General features: G+C 32.3%; 1 protein-coding gene across 1 annotated transcript in view; it reads right to left on the bottom strand.

The window, feature by feature from the left end:
* Positions 1–18,786, bottom strand: part of LOC149411448 (uncharacterized) — a 103,951-nt gene that overhangs the window by 76,892 nt on the left and 8,273 nt on the right. The window contains exon 2 of the mRNA XM_089646774.1: positions 13,159–13,735. Within this exon, the coding sequence (XP_089502900.1) occupies positions 13,159–13,418 (260 nt within the window). The 5' untranslated portion in view covers positions 13,419–13,735. The remainder of the gene's footprint in view (positions 1–13,158; positions 13,736–18,786) is intronic.

Raw genomic sequence — 18,786 nt, 5'->3', positions numbered from 1 at the left:
TGTGTTTACAATTTCATTTCGTCTCGTTTAAATTATTTACAGTCCACTTTCATGTTTATCTGAAGCTGTAAGCGTACGCAGTTTCGGATGCAACATGGTCAGATGTTGAAATTATTAGAGATAATTAAGTATAACTTACTCATTTGGTCACCGTATTATAAAGTTCACTCATGGCAAATTAGGGCAGTGGCATTTCAATAAACTTTTGAAAAGTGATACAAATTCATTAAAAGTGATGAAAAATAAGAATAATATCTAAACATAACCTAACCGAACCTAACCTAATTCAACCAATTTAATCAAAGTTTTTTTAAACCACTCTTAATGACTTTATTTCAATTTTAATGACTATTTAATTTTACATAAATTTATATCACTTTTCATGACTTTATATCATTTTTCAAGAGAGTATTGGAAGTATTTTGAATAGCCACTGTCCTGAATTGCTCACTTACTAATCACCACTTCACCAGTTTCCAGCTTGTACCACTAGTTTCTGGACACCGTGTATGTGCGCCTTTAAACGGAAAACGCCGATAAACTTTATATTAGTTATTTTATAACAATCCATAACCATTTGCTTTATAGTTACGTTGGTTTCATTTGCCCATATAAAATAAACGTCATAAAATTATGTCATAACATAACTATATGTAACTCCTTTATTCTTTATTAACTTACGGTATTTTATATCCATTCCTGAACGGTAAAAATATGAACATTTGAAAAACATAAGTTAGATAATTTATCACGCGCGAATTGCCCCCAATGAATTGCCACTAATGAAACACTCCACTAATTGAGACAATTCTCAAATAAATTCCACTTCAAAAGTTATGAAATTATGCCCTCATGTACAATCTTTTTAATATCATCACTTAGCAAAGTCCGCAGATCCGAAGTAACAGTTCACAATGGAGTGCTGAAACCAAGCCTGATGTAGGTATTGTGGCATGGAACTGGCAGAGGAAGGATGAAAGTAGACTGAATGATGTAGAAATGAGATCCCTGAGACTTATGTGTGATAAAGCTTTGTACGACCGCGATAAAAAATTCAAAATGAGGAGATGCGGAAAGAATGCAAGACTTTTAGTGTAATGGGAATTTGAAGAAAGGTACGCACAGATGGTTTTGGCACTTAGAGAGGATGAACATAGAAAGGGGTGTAGGTGTTCATTCTGTCCAAAAAACGCTAAGTAGGAAATTTGACATTTTGATTTAATAATTCAGTATTATGAAGTTATTATAAAATGCTATGCATAAAAACCTTGTCTTCTAAACTTTTAATTAGTTTATTAATGATTTATTATGTGATTTTTGCATTTGTTTGACAGTTCGAGTGGAATATAATTTTTGGTAAACTCGTAGAATTTTGCTGCATGAAAAGACTCACAAAAATAACACTTGAAGTCGGAGGTGAAATTAAACCTGCACAAAATAGGTTTTTAGATTGTAAGTTGGAGTGAGTTATTTTAATAATTTATGCGTATTTTTCAACCTTCAAACTTAAATTTAATTGAGAAAAAATTGAACTTAATGCATATTTTAAAATGTAGTGCATTGAAAAGAAAGTGAAGCAGTCAATTCGAAACCACTACCCGACCGACAAAAAGCACTTAGTAACTTAGTGGTTTTTGCCGGAACAAAAACGTCTGAAAAAATATAATAATTAACTTAATCTGACTATTTGTAATCAAAATTCAAACAGAAACGAATGAAAATATATTCTTAAATGAACGTCATGATACTATAATTTAACATTAACAAAAACTGCCATTGAATTTGGTAACAAAGCTTTAAGTTGGTACAAAACTTAAATGCTTATTTTCTCAATTTCAACAGCTATTTTTGAGAATTTTTTTTGCCAGTGTGTCCACGATATGAAGTGGAAGATAATGGTAGAAGTCGGGGACGCCCGAGAAAAACATATCACGATCAAGTGAATCTAATACTTCGGGTCATGTATGAAGGGATGTATGAATGTTAATGAATCAAGGAATATGTGCCAAAAGAGAGTAGAGTGTCTGTCTAACTATAAGCCTTTTTGCTTTTCATAAATAAAGTAGCTTTTACACACCGCTATACCTAGTTAAATATTTAGCGAGATTGACAACATAACTTGTGATGATATTAATCGAAAATAAAAAAATGATAAGGCGCATAGGGAAGGATGAACTGACAACAACGTTCGAAATATTCGATTGAAATGATTTAATCGAGAAAATGTTTCGAAATATCTCGAACTAGAATGGACTCATACCTTCCATTTATCTTCCAGGTTATAGATTATATAGACTAAATAGTCTAATATAGATTAAAAAATCGAAAAGTAATTGTTTTATATTATCGTGCTCTAGTTTCTAGTAATGCATAGCGACCAGATTAGAACTGTTTTTCACAATCTTTCTCTTCACCATCCTCCATCAACAATTAACTAGAAATGTCCAAAATCATATAGCAGTAGACGATTCGAAAATAAATACGTTTTTTTTTAAAAACGATACGATTATAACCACCATTAAATTAAATGAAGGACTGGTAGTTCCGAAATGTACTAATAAATATGGTGAAAGAACTTTAAACTATATAGTACCCAAAATTTTTAACCTATTACCAATGACAATTAAAAATAATAACATGTATACTGCTAATGTTAAATATAATCTAAGGAAATGGTTATTGGATAATAATGATCTATACTGATGCCCCTGAAATGGAATTCATATTCTTAGAAAATGGAAAAACAATTATTTTGTAATACCTGACTACCTACCTCTATTTATGAAACTATTGATGTACTTGTTGATAATACTAATTTGTTCATACATTTATTTTTACTTATAAGGCTTTTATATAAGGCTTTTATGCTGCTATTTAAACTTTTCTGCAATGTAACCAATTTATGTAATTATGTACCGTTCAAATTGTATCTTATGAGTGTATAAATGTTGTCTCTATGTCCCTGCTGACAAACTACATAAGTAGTTTAGCGGGTTTAAATGTGAATAAATAAAAAAATAAAAAATAAAAAAAATTGAAGAACCAATCACTAAACACTGTAATTTTAATCTTAATCGAATCCCAAACATTTAGAACCAATTATTTTTTATTTAACACGAAATAGTACATAATCATAAATACAGTGAGTATAAATGTGGTAATAATCTATAGCAATAAAGTTACAAACAGTACAATAGGTATTTGAGGTCAAAATTCAAATTTTACGAATTAAAAAAATTACCCTTCACATATTTTGTCAGTTTTTTTTTATAAATTTAACAAATTTCCTCTTCTTTTATATTGGTCATATTTCTTGGAAGCTTTTCACCGCTCTGTATCGTAATGAGTTCTGTGATTTTGACTTCTTTTGAAAGACATATTATATTTTTCTTCCTGTAGAGTGATTAATGTTTGGGTTGATGTTTATTAAGTTTTATCATAACTTCTGAGCTTTGTTGGCCGTTAAACGTTTAGTAAAGAAAAACCATTACATTTTAGTACATCATTAAATTAGTTTAAAAGGCAATTCGTTTAAATCTTTCAATTATTATTATTCTCATGGCTTTATTTATGCAAAACTGTAAGCCTTCTAAACTACTATTTGCCCATATAAAAATAATGCTGCAATAATAAGTATCGGAAAAGAGAAAAAAAAATAAAACAGTTCGATTTTTTAAATGTTTCGATTGTAACCATCATTGAGAATGCCATCACTAATAATAACGGTATCTACTTAAGTCTCGAACGAACCGTATATTAATACGTGAGGTCCTTTTGTGTCGTGTACTGTTAAGTTTTTTTGGCGTAAGATTTATCTCTGTGCCTCGGGCGCTGGTCGAACCGGAGACGTTTAATAAGAGAGAGCTGGAAGGTGGTCCATTGGGAATGCTGGGAGAAATATTCAGTATAAATCGTTACAGTTAACCTCTCAGGCTAATTTGTTCGGTTTTACGAACAAAAAACTCTTACCCGCGGAGTTAGTCTGTTCGCTTTTGCGAACAGCTCATATTATAGTCTCACAGAGATAGTTGTCTCTCTGGTGATAAATATGATCTAAACGGCGTTAGAAATAGAAAACACCACGCTTTATTTTTAAATCTAGAAGTGAATAGAATAATCAATATGTACACCTCTATGAAACCAATATTTCGGACCGCTATTTCTGTGAGCCATTTGTAAAACTTTTTAATGTTTGTACATAGATGTGCAAATTCGAAAATGAATCCAATGCTGTTATGAGAGTAGATATTAAAAAGATTAAGAAATAAATACTTATCTGGCTTAGACATGCAAAGCGAATGAACGAAGAAGGGAATGTAAGAATAATATTATTTGACGCGAAAGTTAATGTTAGAAGAAGTTGGAGATGCCCGACGAAGAGTGCGACGATCAAATACTGGAGTCAGGTCATGTCTGTGAAAAATTGATGATTATTGTATGAATGTGAATGAAGCAAGAAGTGTGTACCAAGGAGGAATTGTATGACGGTCTAACCTCTTTGCTAATCCCGCTTTAATCAAGATTGAAAATATTTTCATTAGTTCCACACAAAAAAGTTATGATAAATTTCTTACTTTTGTGTGTTTTACAAAACGTTCGTATAAACATACCTTTATAATGATTAGTTCTTCGCACTCGGTTAGCTATTCTATTTAAGATTCTAATTGGGTAAGTGTATCATTACAAATGTATTAATCCTTAAGGTAAAGCTACGTTTAAACAAAACATTTTTTTTGTTTATTGTGAATTTGAATTGCTTTGTTTAAAAATTTTCTACACGATTTTTTTCTTAGATTATCATGAATAACCCCACCCCCTAAAATTTTGTTTTATGAGCGTGGAACGCGATGTCTATGCATTCCTAATCATGTCAAAAACAGACTGAAAACTGCAAAATCCAGATTGAAAACTACGACCGATGAATTTATTTATATCCAACTTTTTAACCAGTCACTTATAAGCTATTGAGGTCAAAGCCCACGTTGATACCATCAATACTTTCAGTAACGACAAGTCAATCATGAATGATGGATTAAAGTGACACATTACACCGTGTCTAAAGTATGTATTGAATAGTCGCATGGTGGAATATATCGGGGGCGTCATTATGATATTGTGAGGAGGATGGTGGTGGTGTATTTTGTACCATTAATAAACAACGCTGAACTGCGTAGGTTTTTCTGACAGACCAATCGATCCTTCATAGTATTAGCGACGCAGCGTTTTTTTCTTTAACATTTACGATTAGTTAAATCAGTAAACGTACGACCACAATTATTATTGAATGATATTTTACAAATTGAGGATCAGCGTAAGATAAGCGACCTATGCTTCTTTTTCAAAATTATAAATTCTGAACTCACGTGTTGTGAAATTTTGAGTCTGGTCAATTTAAGAGTACCTACTCGAAAAACTAGGCACGAGGTCCTGTTTCAATGTCACCATTCACAAACAAATTATTTAGCAAACTCCTTGCCTACACAATAAATAAATATACCAATGATTTCGATATTTTTAATGTAACAAATCCGACTCTTCAAACATTAATAAAATTAATTTAATTATATAATATTGATAATTTAATATTTTTGTTAATTTTATCCAATCGTAAACCATTGTACACATTTTGACATGTAATAAATTATTTTTTGCATTATTATTTTTTGCATCATTGTTTATAATCCTTACGTAACAAATTTTAAATATTTCAATGTTCCGAATGGAAAAGCTCTATGGGCCGGTAGGAAGAGTAAATAAATAAAATATTTTAGAGAGAAAATGAGATTGAATGAATTTTAATCGAGATGTTAAGGCCCCGTTGTAAGAGTTAAAAGATGGTTTGAAAGGTAGATATGTAAATATTAATATTAAATAAAAACTGATAAAATAGAAATAGAGCAATAATCTCTTGAAAAATGTTTTAGTTGCATTTAAAGATACACTGTGAATCTTTTCATGTCTATAACCTATTAAATAACAGAACAAAACGTGTTTTAAATCATTTCCGGAGCTTACTTTGCAAGTTTTTTCTATCAAGGGAATTTAATATAATTAACGTTTCGGCGTAACAAATGTATAGATCTTCAAAAATGACATTTTTGACTAAAAACTTAAAGAGTTAACAAGAACTTGTTATAAATTGATAGAAATTGAGTATGCGGGGGCTTAAGATAGACTAAACTACCAAACCAAAGGGTTTTCAGATGTTTTAGGGCTCCATACTAGAGGTGGCTGCTAAATTCTACACTTGAACGCATTTGACATTTACCGGGTTAGCAGTTGTGTAGGTAAAATTAATGGCCAACTATGTAAATTTGTCAAATTATTTAAGATTTGATTTAAAAAAAAGGCATTTAAAGTGGAATAAAAACATATTTATTGGATTACTTTGATCTTTACAATACGGACATACGCCTAGTCTGTCAAATCTAACTGTAATAAATATTGTAGTATGTTGAATAAAAAAAACATAATGATTTTGCTTCATGAAAAAGTGTTAAAATTCAAATAATGTATTTCAAATATGATTTAAGATTTTCGCGGCCAAAAGTGTTTTTGTATATTTGACACTGTAACGTTGTCCGAAACGTTGGTTAAAGAAGGAGTTAGCGTAACACGGCATAGCACCCCAAAAACAAATAACAAAAAGTGTATTTCAAGTATTTCATTAGGCTAGGTAAATTATTTGTTAGATCACAGTACCTGACTAGCACATCTTAACGAGAAACCGCTGTGAAAAATAGAAAAAAAATCATTACGATTTAGGAAAATCAACGTAAATTGTTGTTAAATGAGGTTCAAAAATATCGAGCTCCCTGTAACTAACTGAATTCCGTAACATTTAAATTGTGTTTACAACAAAATAACGATGGGATATTAGCGATACCGTTCTTATGTTACAAATTATTTTTAGAACATTTTTTAGGATTTATTTGTGCGTCGCAGTTATGCTTAAATTCGATTAAACGGTATTTACGAATCAATTTACTACTTATTTGATTGGATGGAAACGTTTATAACTAGGTTTTTCTTTGTGAGAACCGCATAAGAGCCCTATTGCACGGAACCAATGGGGTAAGTCAACCCGAAAAAGGGTATGTTTAAAAAAAATAATTCAGTTGTTTTTTTTTGCAATATTTGTATTCTACGTACGTCTTACAAAAGTGAGTACTGTTCAGTTTGACTTTAAGAAATCTCCCATTTAATTTTTATTTTCGTGAATGAATGCAAATCTTGTAAGAACTTGTAAACTAACCAACTTTCCGACAACAAATCGAGCTGATACTCTGCAGATAGACTTGTTGTCGACCATAAAGCATTCTATTCTTATATATAGTTTTGGTGGCAATCAAGAGAACACACGCGGACATATACGCTTTTTTCTGAAAGTCGATGGTTCCATGATAACTCAACACAATTACAATTAACTCAACACAACTTTAAAAAGTGAAATAAAGTCATTAAAAACGATGAAAACAACTAACATAAATAGATTAAACTGTGTTAAAGAAAAAACTAACATAAAAAATATTATACTGTGTTAATGGAAAAAACTAAAAGATTTTTTTTTAAACTGTGTTTAGGAAAAAAAGTAACAAAAAAAATTTAACTGTGAGAAAAAGAAAATAGTTGGTAAAATTTTCCATTATTTTAATCTTACTTCAAATATTAAATTTTTTTTCTATTTTATTTAAGATATCTTTTTATCAATTAGTTTAAGATTTATTTTTATTTTCAATATGGTTTCTATAATAATTTGCATTATTATTTTTTTTTACCTTATCATCTTGTTCCCTATGTTTTATTATACGTTCAACAAAATATTATTTTGAAATTTTTACACAAATCATGTACGACTACAATAATACGGGCATGAGCCTAGTGTGGTAGCTGAGAAGATCACCAAAATTGTAATTTAAAAAAATATAATAAAAAAATAAAACACATATACCTATCCTGAGTAACCTAATTAACCTAGTTTTTGTTTCGTCACTTTTCATAACCTTATATCACCTTTTGAAGATAGGTTGAATTGTCATTTTGATGAGTTATCCAATCACCGGGAAGTACCCACCTGATTAATCATATTATCTGGTCGCTAAACATGTATGTATAAAGCCACTTTTATATTATAAATGGTGGTCTTTCATCAAGGAGAGAAGATTTTTAATTACTCGATCATGTCAAGATCAACGTATGGTTGTTGATTAGAACGGATATTGAACTTTGGCCCACAGAACTCGAATCATACCTCATTTCTTATCTACAGAAAGCGACCCACTCATCATAACACCATTAAAACCAAATCACATATCGTTATACTTTATGAATCTTTATAATTTATCAATTAATTAGAAAGTTTTAAAATATTCTCACGCAAAAACAGTCATCTTAAACAGGTGTGGCTATGTCCATATAAATATACTTGTATCCATTTCTTTTGAGTTACGGTCCAGGCACCTAATAAAATGTAATCTCTACTTTTTAAATATCAAATGTGGAATTCGATGAAATTCCTGTCCGTTGTTGCGTTTGACGTCGGTAAACAGGCAATCAGATTTATAGTGAAAATAATTCTTAAGTTTTACGCCCACGGTGAAAGATTTTTTACTGACCATTTAGAACCCAATTGACAAGTGAATGACGTGTTATAGAAGAAATTTGATATTTTAAAAACCTACAAGAACATTAACGAAAATAGTGTAAAAAGTGTAATTTTTGGCGTTATTTGTAAAAGGCTTAACGAGGTAAATATTGATAAAAGTGAGGTTAAAAAATTTAAATCTTAATTTTGTTCAAAGTGGTAGATTCTTTAAGAGTCGCCCTGGTGAAAAAAAATAGTCCCATTGCTTCCAGATAGTTGTGAGCAGTTGGGGTTCTCGTGCGAAGTCGGTGACCGGGTATCTCATCAAAATAACAGTTCAACACACCTAAAAAAGTTATGAAAAAAAATTGGTTAATAGGTTACATATGTAACTGTTTAACCTAGTTTTTGTTTCATTTCTTTTAATGACTCTATATCACTTTTTAAAGTTGTGTTTAATTGTAATTTTGATGAGATATCATGGAACCGCGAAATTTACATTAAAAAGTAAATTTATTTGGTTAATACAATATGATGTTATCCAATCACAGATATTCGAAACTCTTGTCAAAGGAAGATTTCTCGAGACGATAAGTAATAAGTTTTCAATGCGTCTTCAATAAAAAACATCCCGTTAAATTTAATGAGTTTTATTTACAATGGAACAATCATATGATGATTTTAATATCTATAACTAAAAAGGACTCGATCTTCCCCGTTGTTCTGAAGGAAAATGCTTTCTCTGCAGTTTGTAATGGATGGAGAAGTACAAAACTATTTTCTAAGATACAAGCATCGTATTTATTTAAGAAAAAAATTACTTTTCTGTTTATCTGTGAATTCTGTTTTTATTATTAACCAAAATATGTACACTGCAAAACAATAACACAAAAATTAAACCAAGATAAGAAATATACAGAGTTTTCCAATAAGAAGTGTTATTTTGATATTCGATCGTAAAAGATCAATGGTTTCGTTGCTTGTGTGGCACGTAGCGCCATTTCGTTGAAAGTAAACGTTGTCTAGATCAATACCATCCAATTCCGGCCATGAAAAATCATTAATCATCTCTCGATAGCGCAATCCATTCACCGTAACTGTTGCTCCAGCCTCATTTTCGAAAAAGTAAGGTCCAATTACTTCGCCGGACCATGAACCGCACCAAACAGTCACACGTTGAGGATAAAGAGGCTTTTCAACAATAAATCTTGGGTTTACCGAGCCCCAGATGCGACAATTTTGCTTGTTGACGAAGCCACCGAGGTGGAAATGGGCCTCATCAAGATGATTTGCATTTAATTCACTCAAGTGAATTTCAATGCATTGTTGAAGTGTGTATCGTTCCATTTTTATTAATGGCGTAGTTTTTAATTGTCAAATGTCAAAAAATGACAGCTTCAAAAGTAACATCTACCTTAATAGCGGGCTATTCAAAATAACACCTCTTATTGGAAAACCCTGTAGATATCATCTGCATAAATTTATATATTCCTGAATTTGATCATTGTATCATATGCATGTAAATACAATGGAACAATTTCATCAAAATGACTAAAACTAAAAGGGTTAATATTTTGAGTTTGCCAAAACTACAAGAAAAATTGCAGCCAACCAAAAAGTAAATAAATAAATATACAGAATTTTTTTTATCATGAATTTTATGTTGTTTATGCCTCCTCTATAGATAGTATGTCATAAAACAATTATTTAATTTAAAAACAAACTTTAAAAAAAAAAGATAATTAATCTAAGTTTCATAAGTCCAGTGGGTTTAGTGATAGAACCGGTTACCAAATAATTTGACCGCTAACGGTACCACGATTTCATTTTCAGATCTTCACACCGTCCAACCGGACAACAACTAACTGCCCGACCACTTCAGTCAGACGACCAAACAACTACTTCCTGCGCACGTCAAGCATGGCCAAAGTGGAAGTTATCACAGGGTGGCCAAAAGAAAATAACACCTTTAATATTTAGTTAAATTTAAAACAAGATTTTGCTTAATCAAGCATGAAATAGTTACATAATTCAGCTTTTGCTTCTTTTGAGATGTAAATCTCTTTTACTGGCTGTAATTTTGGTTCGATTTTTGTGGTTACTGTGATAGCGCAGTGGTCAGGGCACATTCCCGGATATTCTTTTTAATAAAGGCATACCTAACACATTAGTGCAATGAATTATAATTAATGACATATATATGATGTTGGTGTCTCACAAGCGGTTGACTGGTAAATCTGTATCACACAGAGAACCCATAGAACATATTTTTTCGGCAACTAAAGGGCCAAAAACTTTTGCAACTGTGTCTACGCTTTAACGCTTTTTACAAGACATTAAACAGCTGATAGTAAATCCTGTAGCGACCGATTTTTTAAAAATTTGACTAAGGACGGGTTGTTTCGGAGAATTTGAACAATTCATCAAATTTCAACGTTCATTTTCGGGTTCTGTGAAAGTCCTATTCAAGTTCTGTTATTATATCATTGTAGGCTAGTTGCTTGACACAACTGAAATAAAAACAGAACCTCTCAAAATCTTTCATAGAACTTGAAAATGAACGTTGAAATTTGATGAATTGTTCAAATTCTCCGAAACAACCCGTTCTAAATGTTTTTTAGCTTCGGACTCGATTTAATAGAAAACAAAAGCTCAAATCAATAAAGGTATTCCACAAAATTGACTTCAAATGTCCCCATTATTTTCTTCTTGTCTATTCTTCATCTCACTCTTTTTTCTATTTTGGGTTCCTCTTGCTTCTTCGTGCTTCTTGTTGACTCTCTTAGTCTCTTCCTGTATCTTCTCGCTTCATACTGCCCTATCTTCGACGTTTTTTTGGCTCTTCTAGTCTATTCTTTCCATTTATGGCTCCTTTTTTGCTCTTTTTGATTATTTTTGCCTCTCCTTGCGTATTTTTATATCATTAAAATAGTTCGCCAAAATTAAAACATCAACGATTATTGCTACAGCTGAGTTTGAATTTTCGTACCACACTCCAACGAGAAACAATAAGAACAGTGAATGATAGATTCTCCGCCTAAAATCATCATCATACTTCGTCTTGCGGGTGAAAGTCGTTGCATTTTACGAGTATGATCATCAACCTATTGAAAAACTAAAAGGAACGATAGAATATTATATCCCCAGGGCATCGTTTAACTCGATCCAATGGCTTAACTATTCAAAATAACCTCATTGCTGCGGCGAGCTTATTGGATATGAAAACATTACTGTTTACGACGTGTTTGGCAGAGTAATAGCTTTTTATCTTAGATTGATGGGCGGTCGAGGTTCGATTCCAGCTGTAGAATAGTTGAACGTTTTGAACAGTTGAACCAAGAAAAATTTTTTGAATTGCCCGATAAAAAGGCAAATAGCAGCATTAACCAAATTTCTTTAAAACTGTGACTATCATTATAGTTTACTATCGTTATTAATTTTTGGGTTATTATCATTATTTAGCTAAAGTTCCAGACAGCGTTAGAGTGTTTATGAGTGCTGGCTTTATGAGTTAATTGACAGGTTTCCTGATAAACTTTCAGTAAATTACGAATATATTTTCATGATGTCAGACAACGTGTTAATGAAAATCCAAATATTTTTGCATTACGACGACAATTATTTGTATCGCCATGACATATTTTAAAAGCAAATCGATAAAATATTGATATATTGTTGATTCATTGTGAGGGGAAAAATCAATTTCTCTCCGGGTCGTCAGAGAGGTGTTTAAATTGGGATGAAGTGTGTGTTTATGTATGTAAAAGTGATACCGTTAAGCGTTAATCTTCTTTTAATGTGCTTTTCAGCATTCAGTTTTGGTATTATCGTCAAGATCGGATACCAACAATTTAGCTTAGCTTAGCTCCGTATTTTTTTCCCTTTTGAAAAATGGAAGAAAACGTTGTGTATAAAATGAAATAAGTCTGGGACTATGGCAGTTCCTGTGGGTGGACAGGGAAAAAATATTGATTTATATATACACGGAAAGAATCAAACTCATTAGTAAAAAAAATCTTTAATGGATATTTTTACAACCCCACAACTACAACTGCCATATGACAAAAGTTGTCTAACAAAGATAAAATTTTTAAATTATACCTATATTATTTACATAAGAATCAATATTTTTATACGTATGTTTAACAATTCGCAATTTTTTGCCTTTCAAAGGCAAACCACCAAAAGTAATTTCAAAGGTAACTTTGAAGGTACTACCAAACATCCAGATATTTTAAATGTGACAATTAATTTGTGGAGATCGCCATTTAATGACAGATCACAGACAAGTATGTAAGCGGTCCCATGTTTGTAATTGCAAAACAATTTTTAACGTAAAATATGGCTTGACAGGAGAAATATAACTCTAAACCCCGAAAAATCCCAGACCCCATAAAGCTTCAACAATGGTGTCATTAGAACAATAATCCGGATGCAATTTCAAAGGAAAAATCGTCCACGGGAAAAGTTGAAGAAAGCAACTCCGATTCTGTGCGAGGTGTATGCAACGGACACATGGCATCTTATCGAAACAACGGATCACCAAACTTAAGATGAAAAAAAATTCCACATACCTGTTATACAGCGTTTCCAGCAGATGCGCTGAATGCGGCAATGCCTCAGCCAACAGGTCAATGGGCAGTTCTGAAGCCACCCCCTGGAGCACCCCCGCCCCTAGCCTACCCAGTAGCGCGGCAGCCTCTCTAAACTGTCGCCCCTCTGAAAGAAGCAAGACTCTGCGTAGGGCCTGACGGGGGGAGGTATAGGTGTTTCTCTCGCGTTCGCGCTCGCGGCGAATTCTCTCGCGGCTTTCATTCATTGTTGAAGACTGCATTGTTGTTTGATTTAGTGTTATTCCATACTATTTTTTCATTTCTGTGCTCCTGGTAGATTTGTTATTTTTGTTAATCTGTAATTTAGCAATGTTTTATTATCTTGATTCAATTAGTACTTCCTGTTGTTATCTTTTCACTTATGTGTTCCTGATAGATTGAGGTTTACTTAGATAGATTAAGTGTGTTTTAGCAAACAAAGTTCAATCACATCTTTTTTAAGGTTTTGATTGTCTATTCATTCTTTAGTTATCACATTTTTGATCTTGTGCTGGTGATACACACTTTTTTAAACTTTTACTTCACATTCCGATGTTTCCTGAAAAGAGAAAAAAGGTAATAAATAACAATTTATTATTGAATGTAATAGAAAAAGGCTCTCAAAACCACACTAATTCATTAGATTAGTATCTAGTGACTATCCATAACTAGTGTTATGGTTGATATTTGAAAAAATTTGATGCAATGCAATTGCACTAAGCTTGTGACAAGTACAATTCATCCAAACGATAAACTCTTATTGAATTACTGCATTTTATTTCGACTGCAATCAGTCGGTACTTTTGTACTTCCTCTTTCTGTTCTAGAAATCTCTGCCGTACGTCAATATTAGAAATTGAACATTATGGACTGTGAGCCTGGCTTCCTACAACAACTTTTTACTAGAACCTAATCAATTCAGTCTTCCAAAAAAGGAACTCCCTGCATTCCCCATTCCGTCAAGGTCCTCATTAGCGTTTCCATCCCTCGAAAACATACTTCAACAACACTCGTAGAATTCAGACTATGATATGGTACGCAGATAAATGACAACACGTCGATAACGTAGAGGGCATTTATTCACCAAATAAAATCAATTGAAACTAAAATTACGCCTTGAGTATTACACATCGATTAGGTAAAGTAAAAATCGTGTAAGTAAAAATGTAATTTATTCCAAGTTCCATCGCCCTTTGTTCCACTCGACCGCTTCGTCAGTAATCTTATAAAATCCCATCTCCAGATGATATGCAGCCGTCGGTTATCAAAACAGTGATATCTATAAATCAACATAATGTTAGTGGACATTGATTTCTTGAGTTCAGTATAGGGCTTCGTATGGGGCACGTCCACTGCTACAAGTTGATTAACCTCATCACACCTACTCAAACTCATCCATTTGTACCGAGGATTCAATATTGAAATCCATAATAATACACACTATACATACTAATCTATTAAAAAAATTCCTCTAGGCATCTAAAAACACATTATTTTCCAATTTAATAACTTCATGACAACATGTTTGTAAAAAAACTACATCAGAATGATTTGGATTTTTTTTGGCATTAATTTCACTTTTTCACTCGTCTTCTCTTTTTTAATAACCAATTGAAACTTTTTTCTATTAGTAAATAATGTCATTGAACTTTTATATGGCGTATTATTTTGCGTGCTCGTTTCTCTATCGCGTTATATCTCAACAAAATATACATAAGATAAATAATATTAATTTCATTTGTTGTGCAAAATTTAATGATTTCATATTTCAGTGAGAAAGTTCACTAATGATTCTGCAAATTTTATAGCTTTTAATGACTTTATCAACAAAACATTTTGTACCTACGATATTTAAATATTTTGTTTTGAAAAAAAATGATTAGGTCAAATAAAGGATTGATCATGTGGGTTTCTAAATTAATACTGTAGAATGACCGAAATTTCATTTCAAACTACCATTTAGCACAGTTAACACATGTAAATTTGTAAATAATTCATTATGCACCATGAAGCCACGCTTCAAAGAACAATAATTATTTATTTATTTATTTATTTATTAACGCCGATTATAGCGGCTTTTACAAAAGAATAACATTTTTTTTTTACTTATTATAAATACAGAATATACATAGATAAAAAAATATAAATACAAAATACATAAAAGAGAACAATAGAAATGGTTATTATAAATACAATGCAACAATGTGTATAAATAAATATATAAACAATTAATTTACAATAAATCCCGGATAAACTAATACTTTAAAACTGTATTTGGTTATATTCAATCAGAATTATAACATAAATCATGATTTTTTTAGGTGGGGTGGTGTTTTTTTCAGAAAAAAACTGTAATAGAGTAAGTATCACACAATTAAGTAGAATATATAAGGTTTTTTAACTTATTTCTTGCATAACTTAGTCCTTATGGTTCAAACAAGGCTGATTTTCCCAAAAAATCATTTGCTCAATGTTTCTAACAACAACCCGAAGTCAATATCTCCTCAGATTCAAAAATTGTTTAATATTGATATGTTCAAATTTAGTTCATACAGTTACACCTACCTACAGATTCTTTCAAGACACTTTTCTTAGTTCTACACTACTGTGAACTTTACATTTTAAATAACAAAATCACAAAAACTACCGGAAAAATAACCAAGGAATCTACGAGGAAAGAAGACGTCTCGGAGTGGAGAAATAACAATTAGTTGACCCATATAAGTTTCAGGCGCGGTCCGTCCATACATGCTGTGGATGCTCCGCATCCCTTGCATTTTAGAGTAAAAAGATTTGGACATTTGAATGTTTCTACAGCGACCTTAATGTGATTTTTTTTACTAAAACGGCGCTGTAATAAATCATACAAATATTATTATTACAAGACATCGTGCATATTATCGTCCCGTTTCTATGTAAACTAGGGACACGACACAATCAGCGCTGGCGAGTCTAAATACACAATATACATTCTCAAAAACTGTGAAACGCGTAAAACGTACGTTCTTTCCGCGCATGCGCACTAAGACCCGCAAGCCAATATCTTCGTCACCTTTATACCATTTTAATGACAGCATCCGACGTAAAAAAAACGATTTTAATGCTCATTTGTATAATGCTCTGAATCGTATACTCTATTACTAATCCATTGGATTGTATACGCGCGCTGCTTTGACAGTTTGCTTTGAGCTTGAATTTTAGTCGAATTCTAATTTACTTTTTAATCATAATTTAAATAAATAAAAATGAATACCCAAAATAAGATCGATACTTCGCCAACGTGTTCTAAATATCAAGTACGTAGTAAGTACGAGGATAAACATTTGGTGTCCAGCATCTCTTCTACAAAAAGTCACCGACCGCCGCTGATAACTATATATGTAAGATGAAATCAACGCAGTTGACGGAGAAAGATCTTATCCTACCAAACTTTGATAGAAACAGAACTGAACTGATTTTAAAATAACAGGTACCCTTGAAACGTTAATAAAAATATTTTTTCTGATAGTATAACGTAATAATGTGATAAAGGAGAATACTGAAGTGGTAGCACAGCGATTTTAGCTATGTTTTTACCAAAAACCCAGACCGAAGTCAGCATTAATCTTTAAAGATTTTTTAGACTACCATTCTTTACTTAGCTCATCCACACCCTGAATAGTTAGTATTGCACCAGTAGCTGTCCACCGATGGATGTTTCTCAGCCACAATAATCTTCTACTTTCTACACCCTATCTGTCTTCCACTCCTCCTTTCATGCCCAATTTCAGAATGTGGCACACGAATGTGGCATGCGACTGAGGAATGCAGTTTTTCTTATATTATTTCTACTTTTAGGGAGCTTTCTCTGCCTGCTGAGTTCCTTTTACAGTCTGCCCCTTTGTGACACTTTGGGAGATACACAATTTTGTACTCTTATACCATTCTGCTGCGAACTTTTTTGTATCTTGATTATTATACCATACCAAAATCTTCCTGTATAAATTCGCGTACACTGACATTGTATCTAGTAGTGGATTAATTAGCAAATTTAGATCGAACGCACTTGGTAATTTATGTTTTTAAGAAGGACTGTAATTGAAAGTTTTAAAAATAAAGAAGACTAGCAGTTACAATGGAGTGATGATATCAACATTGATTTATGAGTATATCAGTGAGGCATGGAACTGGCAGACGTTAGATGAGAATAGACTGATTACTGTAGATATGAGATCCCTATAGCAAAAATTAAACCGAGTGCCGTAAAATCATGTATGACTGAACCGATAACAAATGTTGGTATTAGAATGTGGAGAAATAAAAAAGATTAGAGAAATGAAGCTAACATTAATGAAATACTTGAGTCGGGTCATGTCGAGAGATGGATAACAGAATCGTTTGAAGGAGGGTGTACCAATACGGAGTTGTAAGGCGAAAATAAAATAAGAAATAAGAAATCCCATTCCTTATGACTGCCTTCATGTTCGAGGAATAAGGATCTCAATTAGTAAGTTGGAGGTGGCGGGTTCAAATCCCGGGGTAAAAAAGTAAATTTTATGTGATTAAGTTGTGATATTACACAAATTATTCACTCTCAGTATCGCCCTGGTGTGAGACCACCATTCAGAGTTGAAAGGTTACTTGAAATGGCTTTGGCCGTGTTTGGTGATCAAATCTGTACTTCTACACCCTCTTCTTTCCCATCTCCTTCCCCTCTCACTACTTTCAGCCTCACAAAATAACCCAATTGGGGATGTCATAGTCTTACTGGGTTAGGAGCAATTGGGACTCTTGTGCGGTTTCACATAAAAAAAACCTCCTGTTATAAGCGAAAGATATTGCTTGCGAAATGATGTAGGACTTGGCTAGTAGGAATTATTTAGCCCACCATGCTTACGTGGGAACAAGTCGCATTTGTCAATTCATCCACTTACCGGTGATGTTGAATTAATTTCTTTACTATACAGTATAGTACCTGCTCGTGTTTCTGATTTTAAGACCGGAAACACACTTAAAACCTTCAAACGCATTGCTGAGTCACTCCTTTGGATGCTCGCTAAATACCATTCCAAAACGCAACCTTCTCAATTAGAAATTCGAGACCATCTTTGAAGGTCGTTCTGCTTCGAATACCGCCTCATTTACCAAAAGCCTTAAATAAACCGAGGCTTGCATTACTTTACATAACTTATACATAACTAATACATAACTTTATCTCTTGATTATGAGTATTACGCGCGTCGGAGGCGAAAACCAACCGTAATTATAAATATTGTTGTTATTACGCGTGATGGGTAGTTAATTGCACATAAATAACATTATAATAAGATTGTAATTGATGTTTTCATTGTTCACACGTTATTATGTGGTAGAATAAATAATGTAAATTGGAAATGTTCAGATCAAAAACAAGATAACAGAGGTTTTTTGCCAAATTCGCAAAAGGAGTCTTTTAACTTTGTGTAATTTTTGCAATTCTACTTTCGTATGAAATTTGACAGTATTTTCATGGAAGTTGTGTAGTCAATTAGAGATATTTATATTTGTGGCTACTATAGACTATTGGAACTGAGCTATATAAAAAGTGTAGAGTTTGTGACTTACCTCTGTTTCACATGAAAACAGACGTAT

The sequence above is a fragment of the Hesperophylax consimilis genome, chromosome 25, assembly GCF_061612785.1.
Source record: "Hesperophylax consimilis isolate HC1 chromosome 25, BYU_Hcon_1.0, whole genome shotgun sequence".
NCBI classification, from domain to species: domain Eukaryota; kingdom Metazoa; phylum Arthropoda; class Insecta; order Trichoptera; family Limnephilidae; genus Hesperophylax; species Hesperophylax consimilis.
The sequence above is the reverse complement of the archived record's forward strand: the minus strand, read 5'-3'. Positions and strand labels throughout refer to the sequence as shown.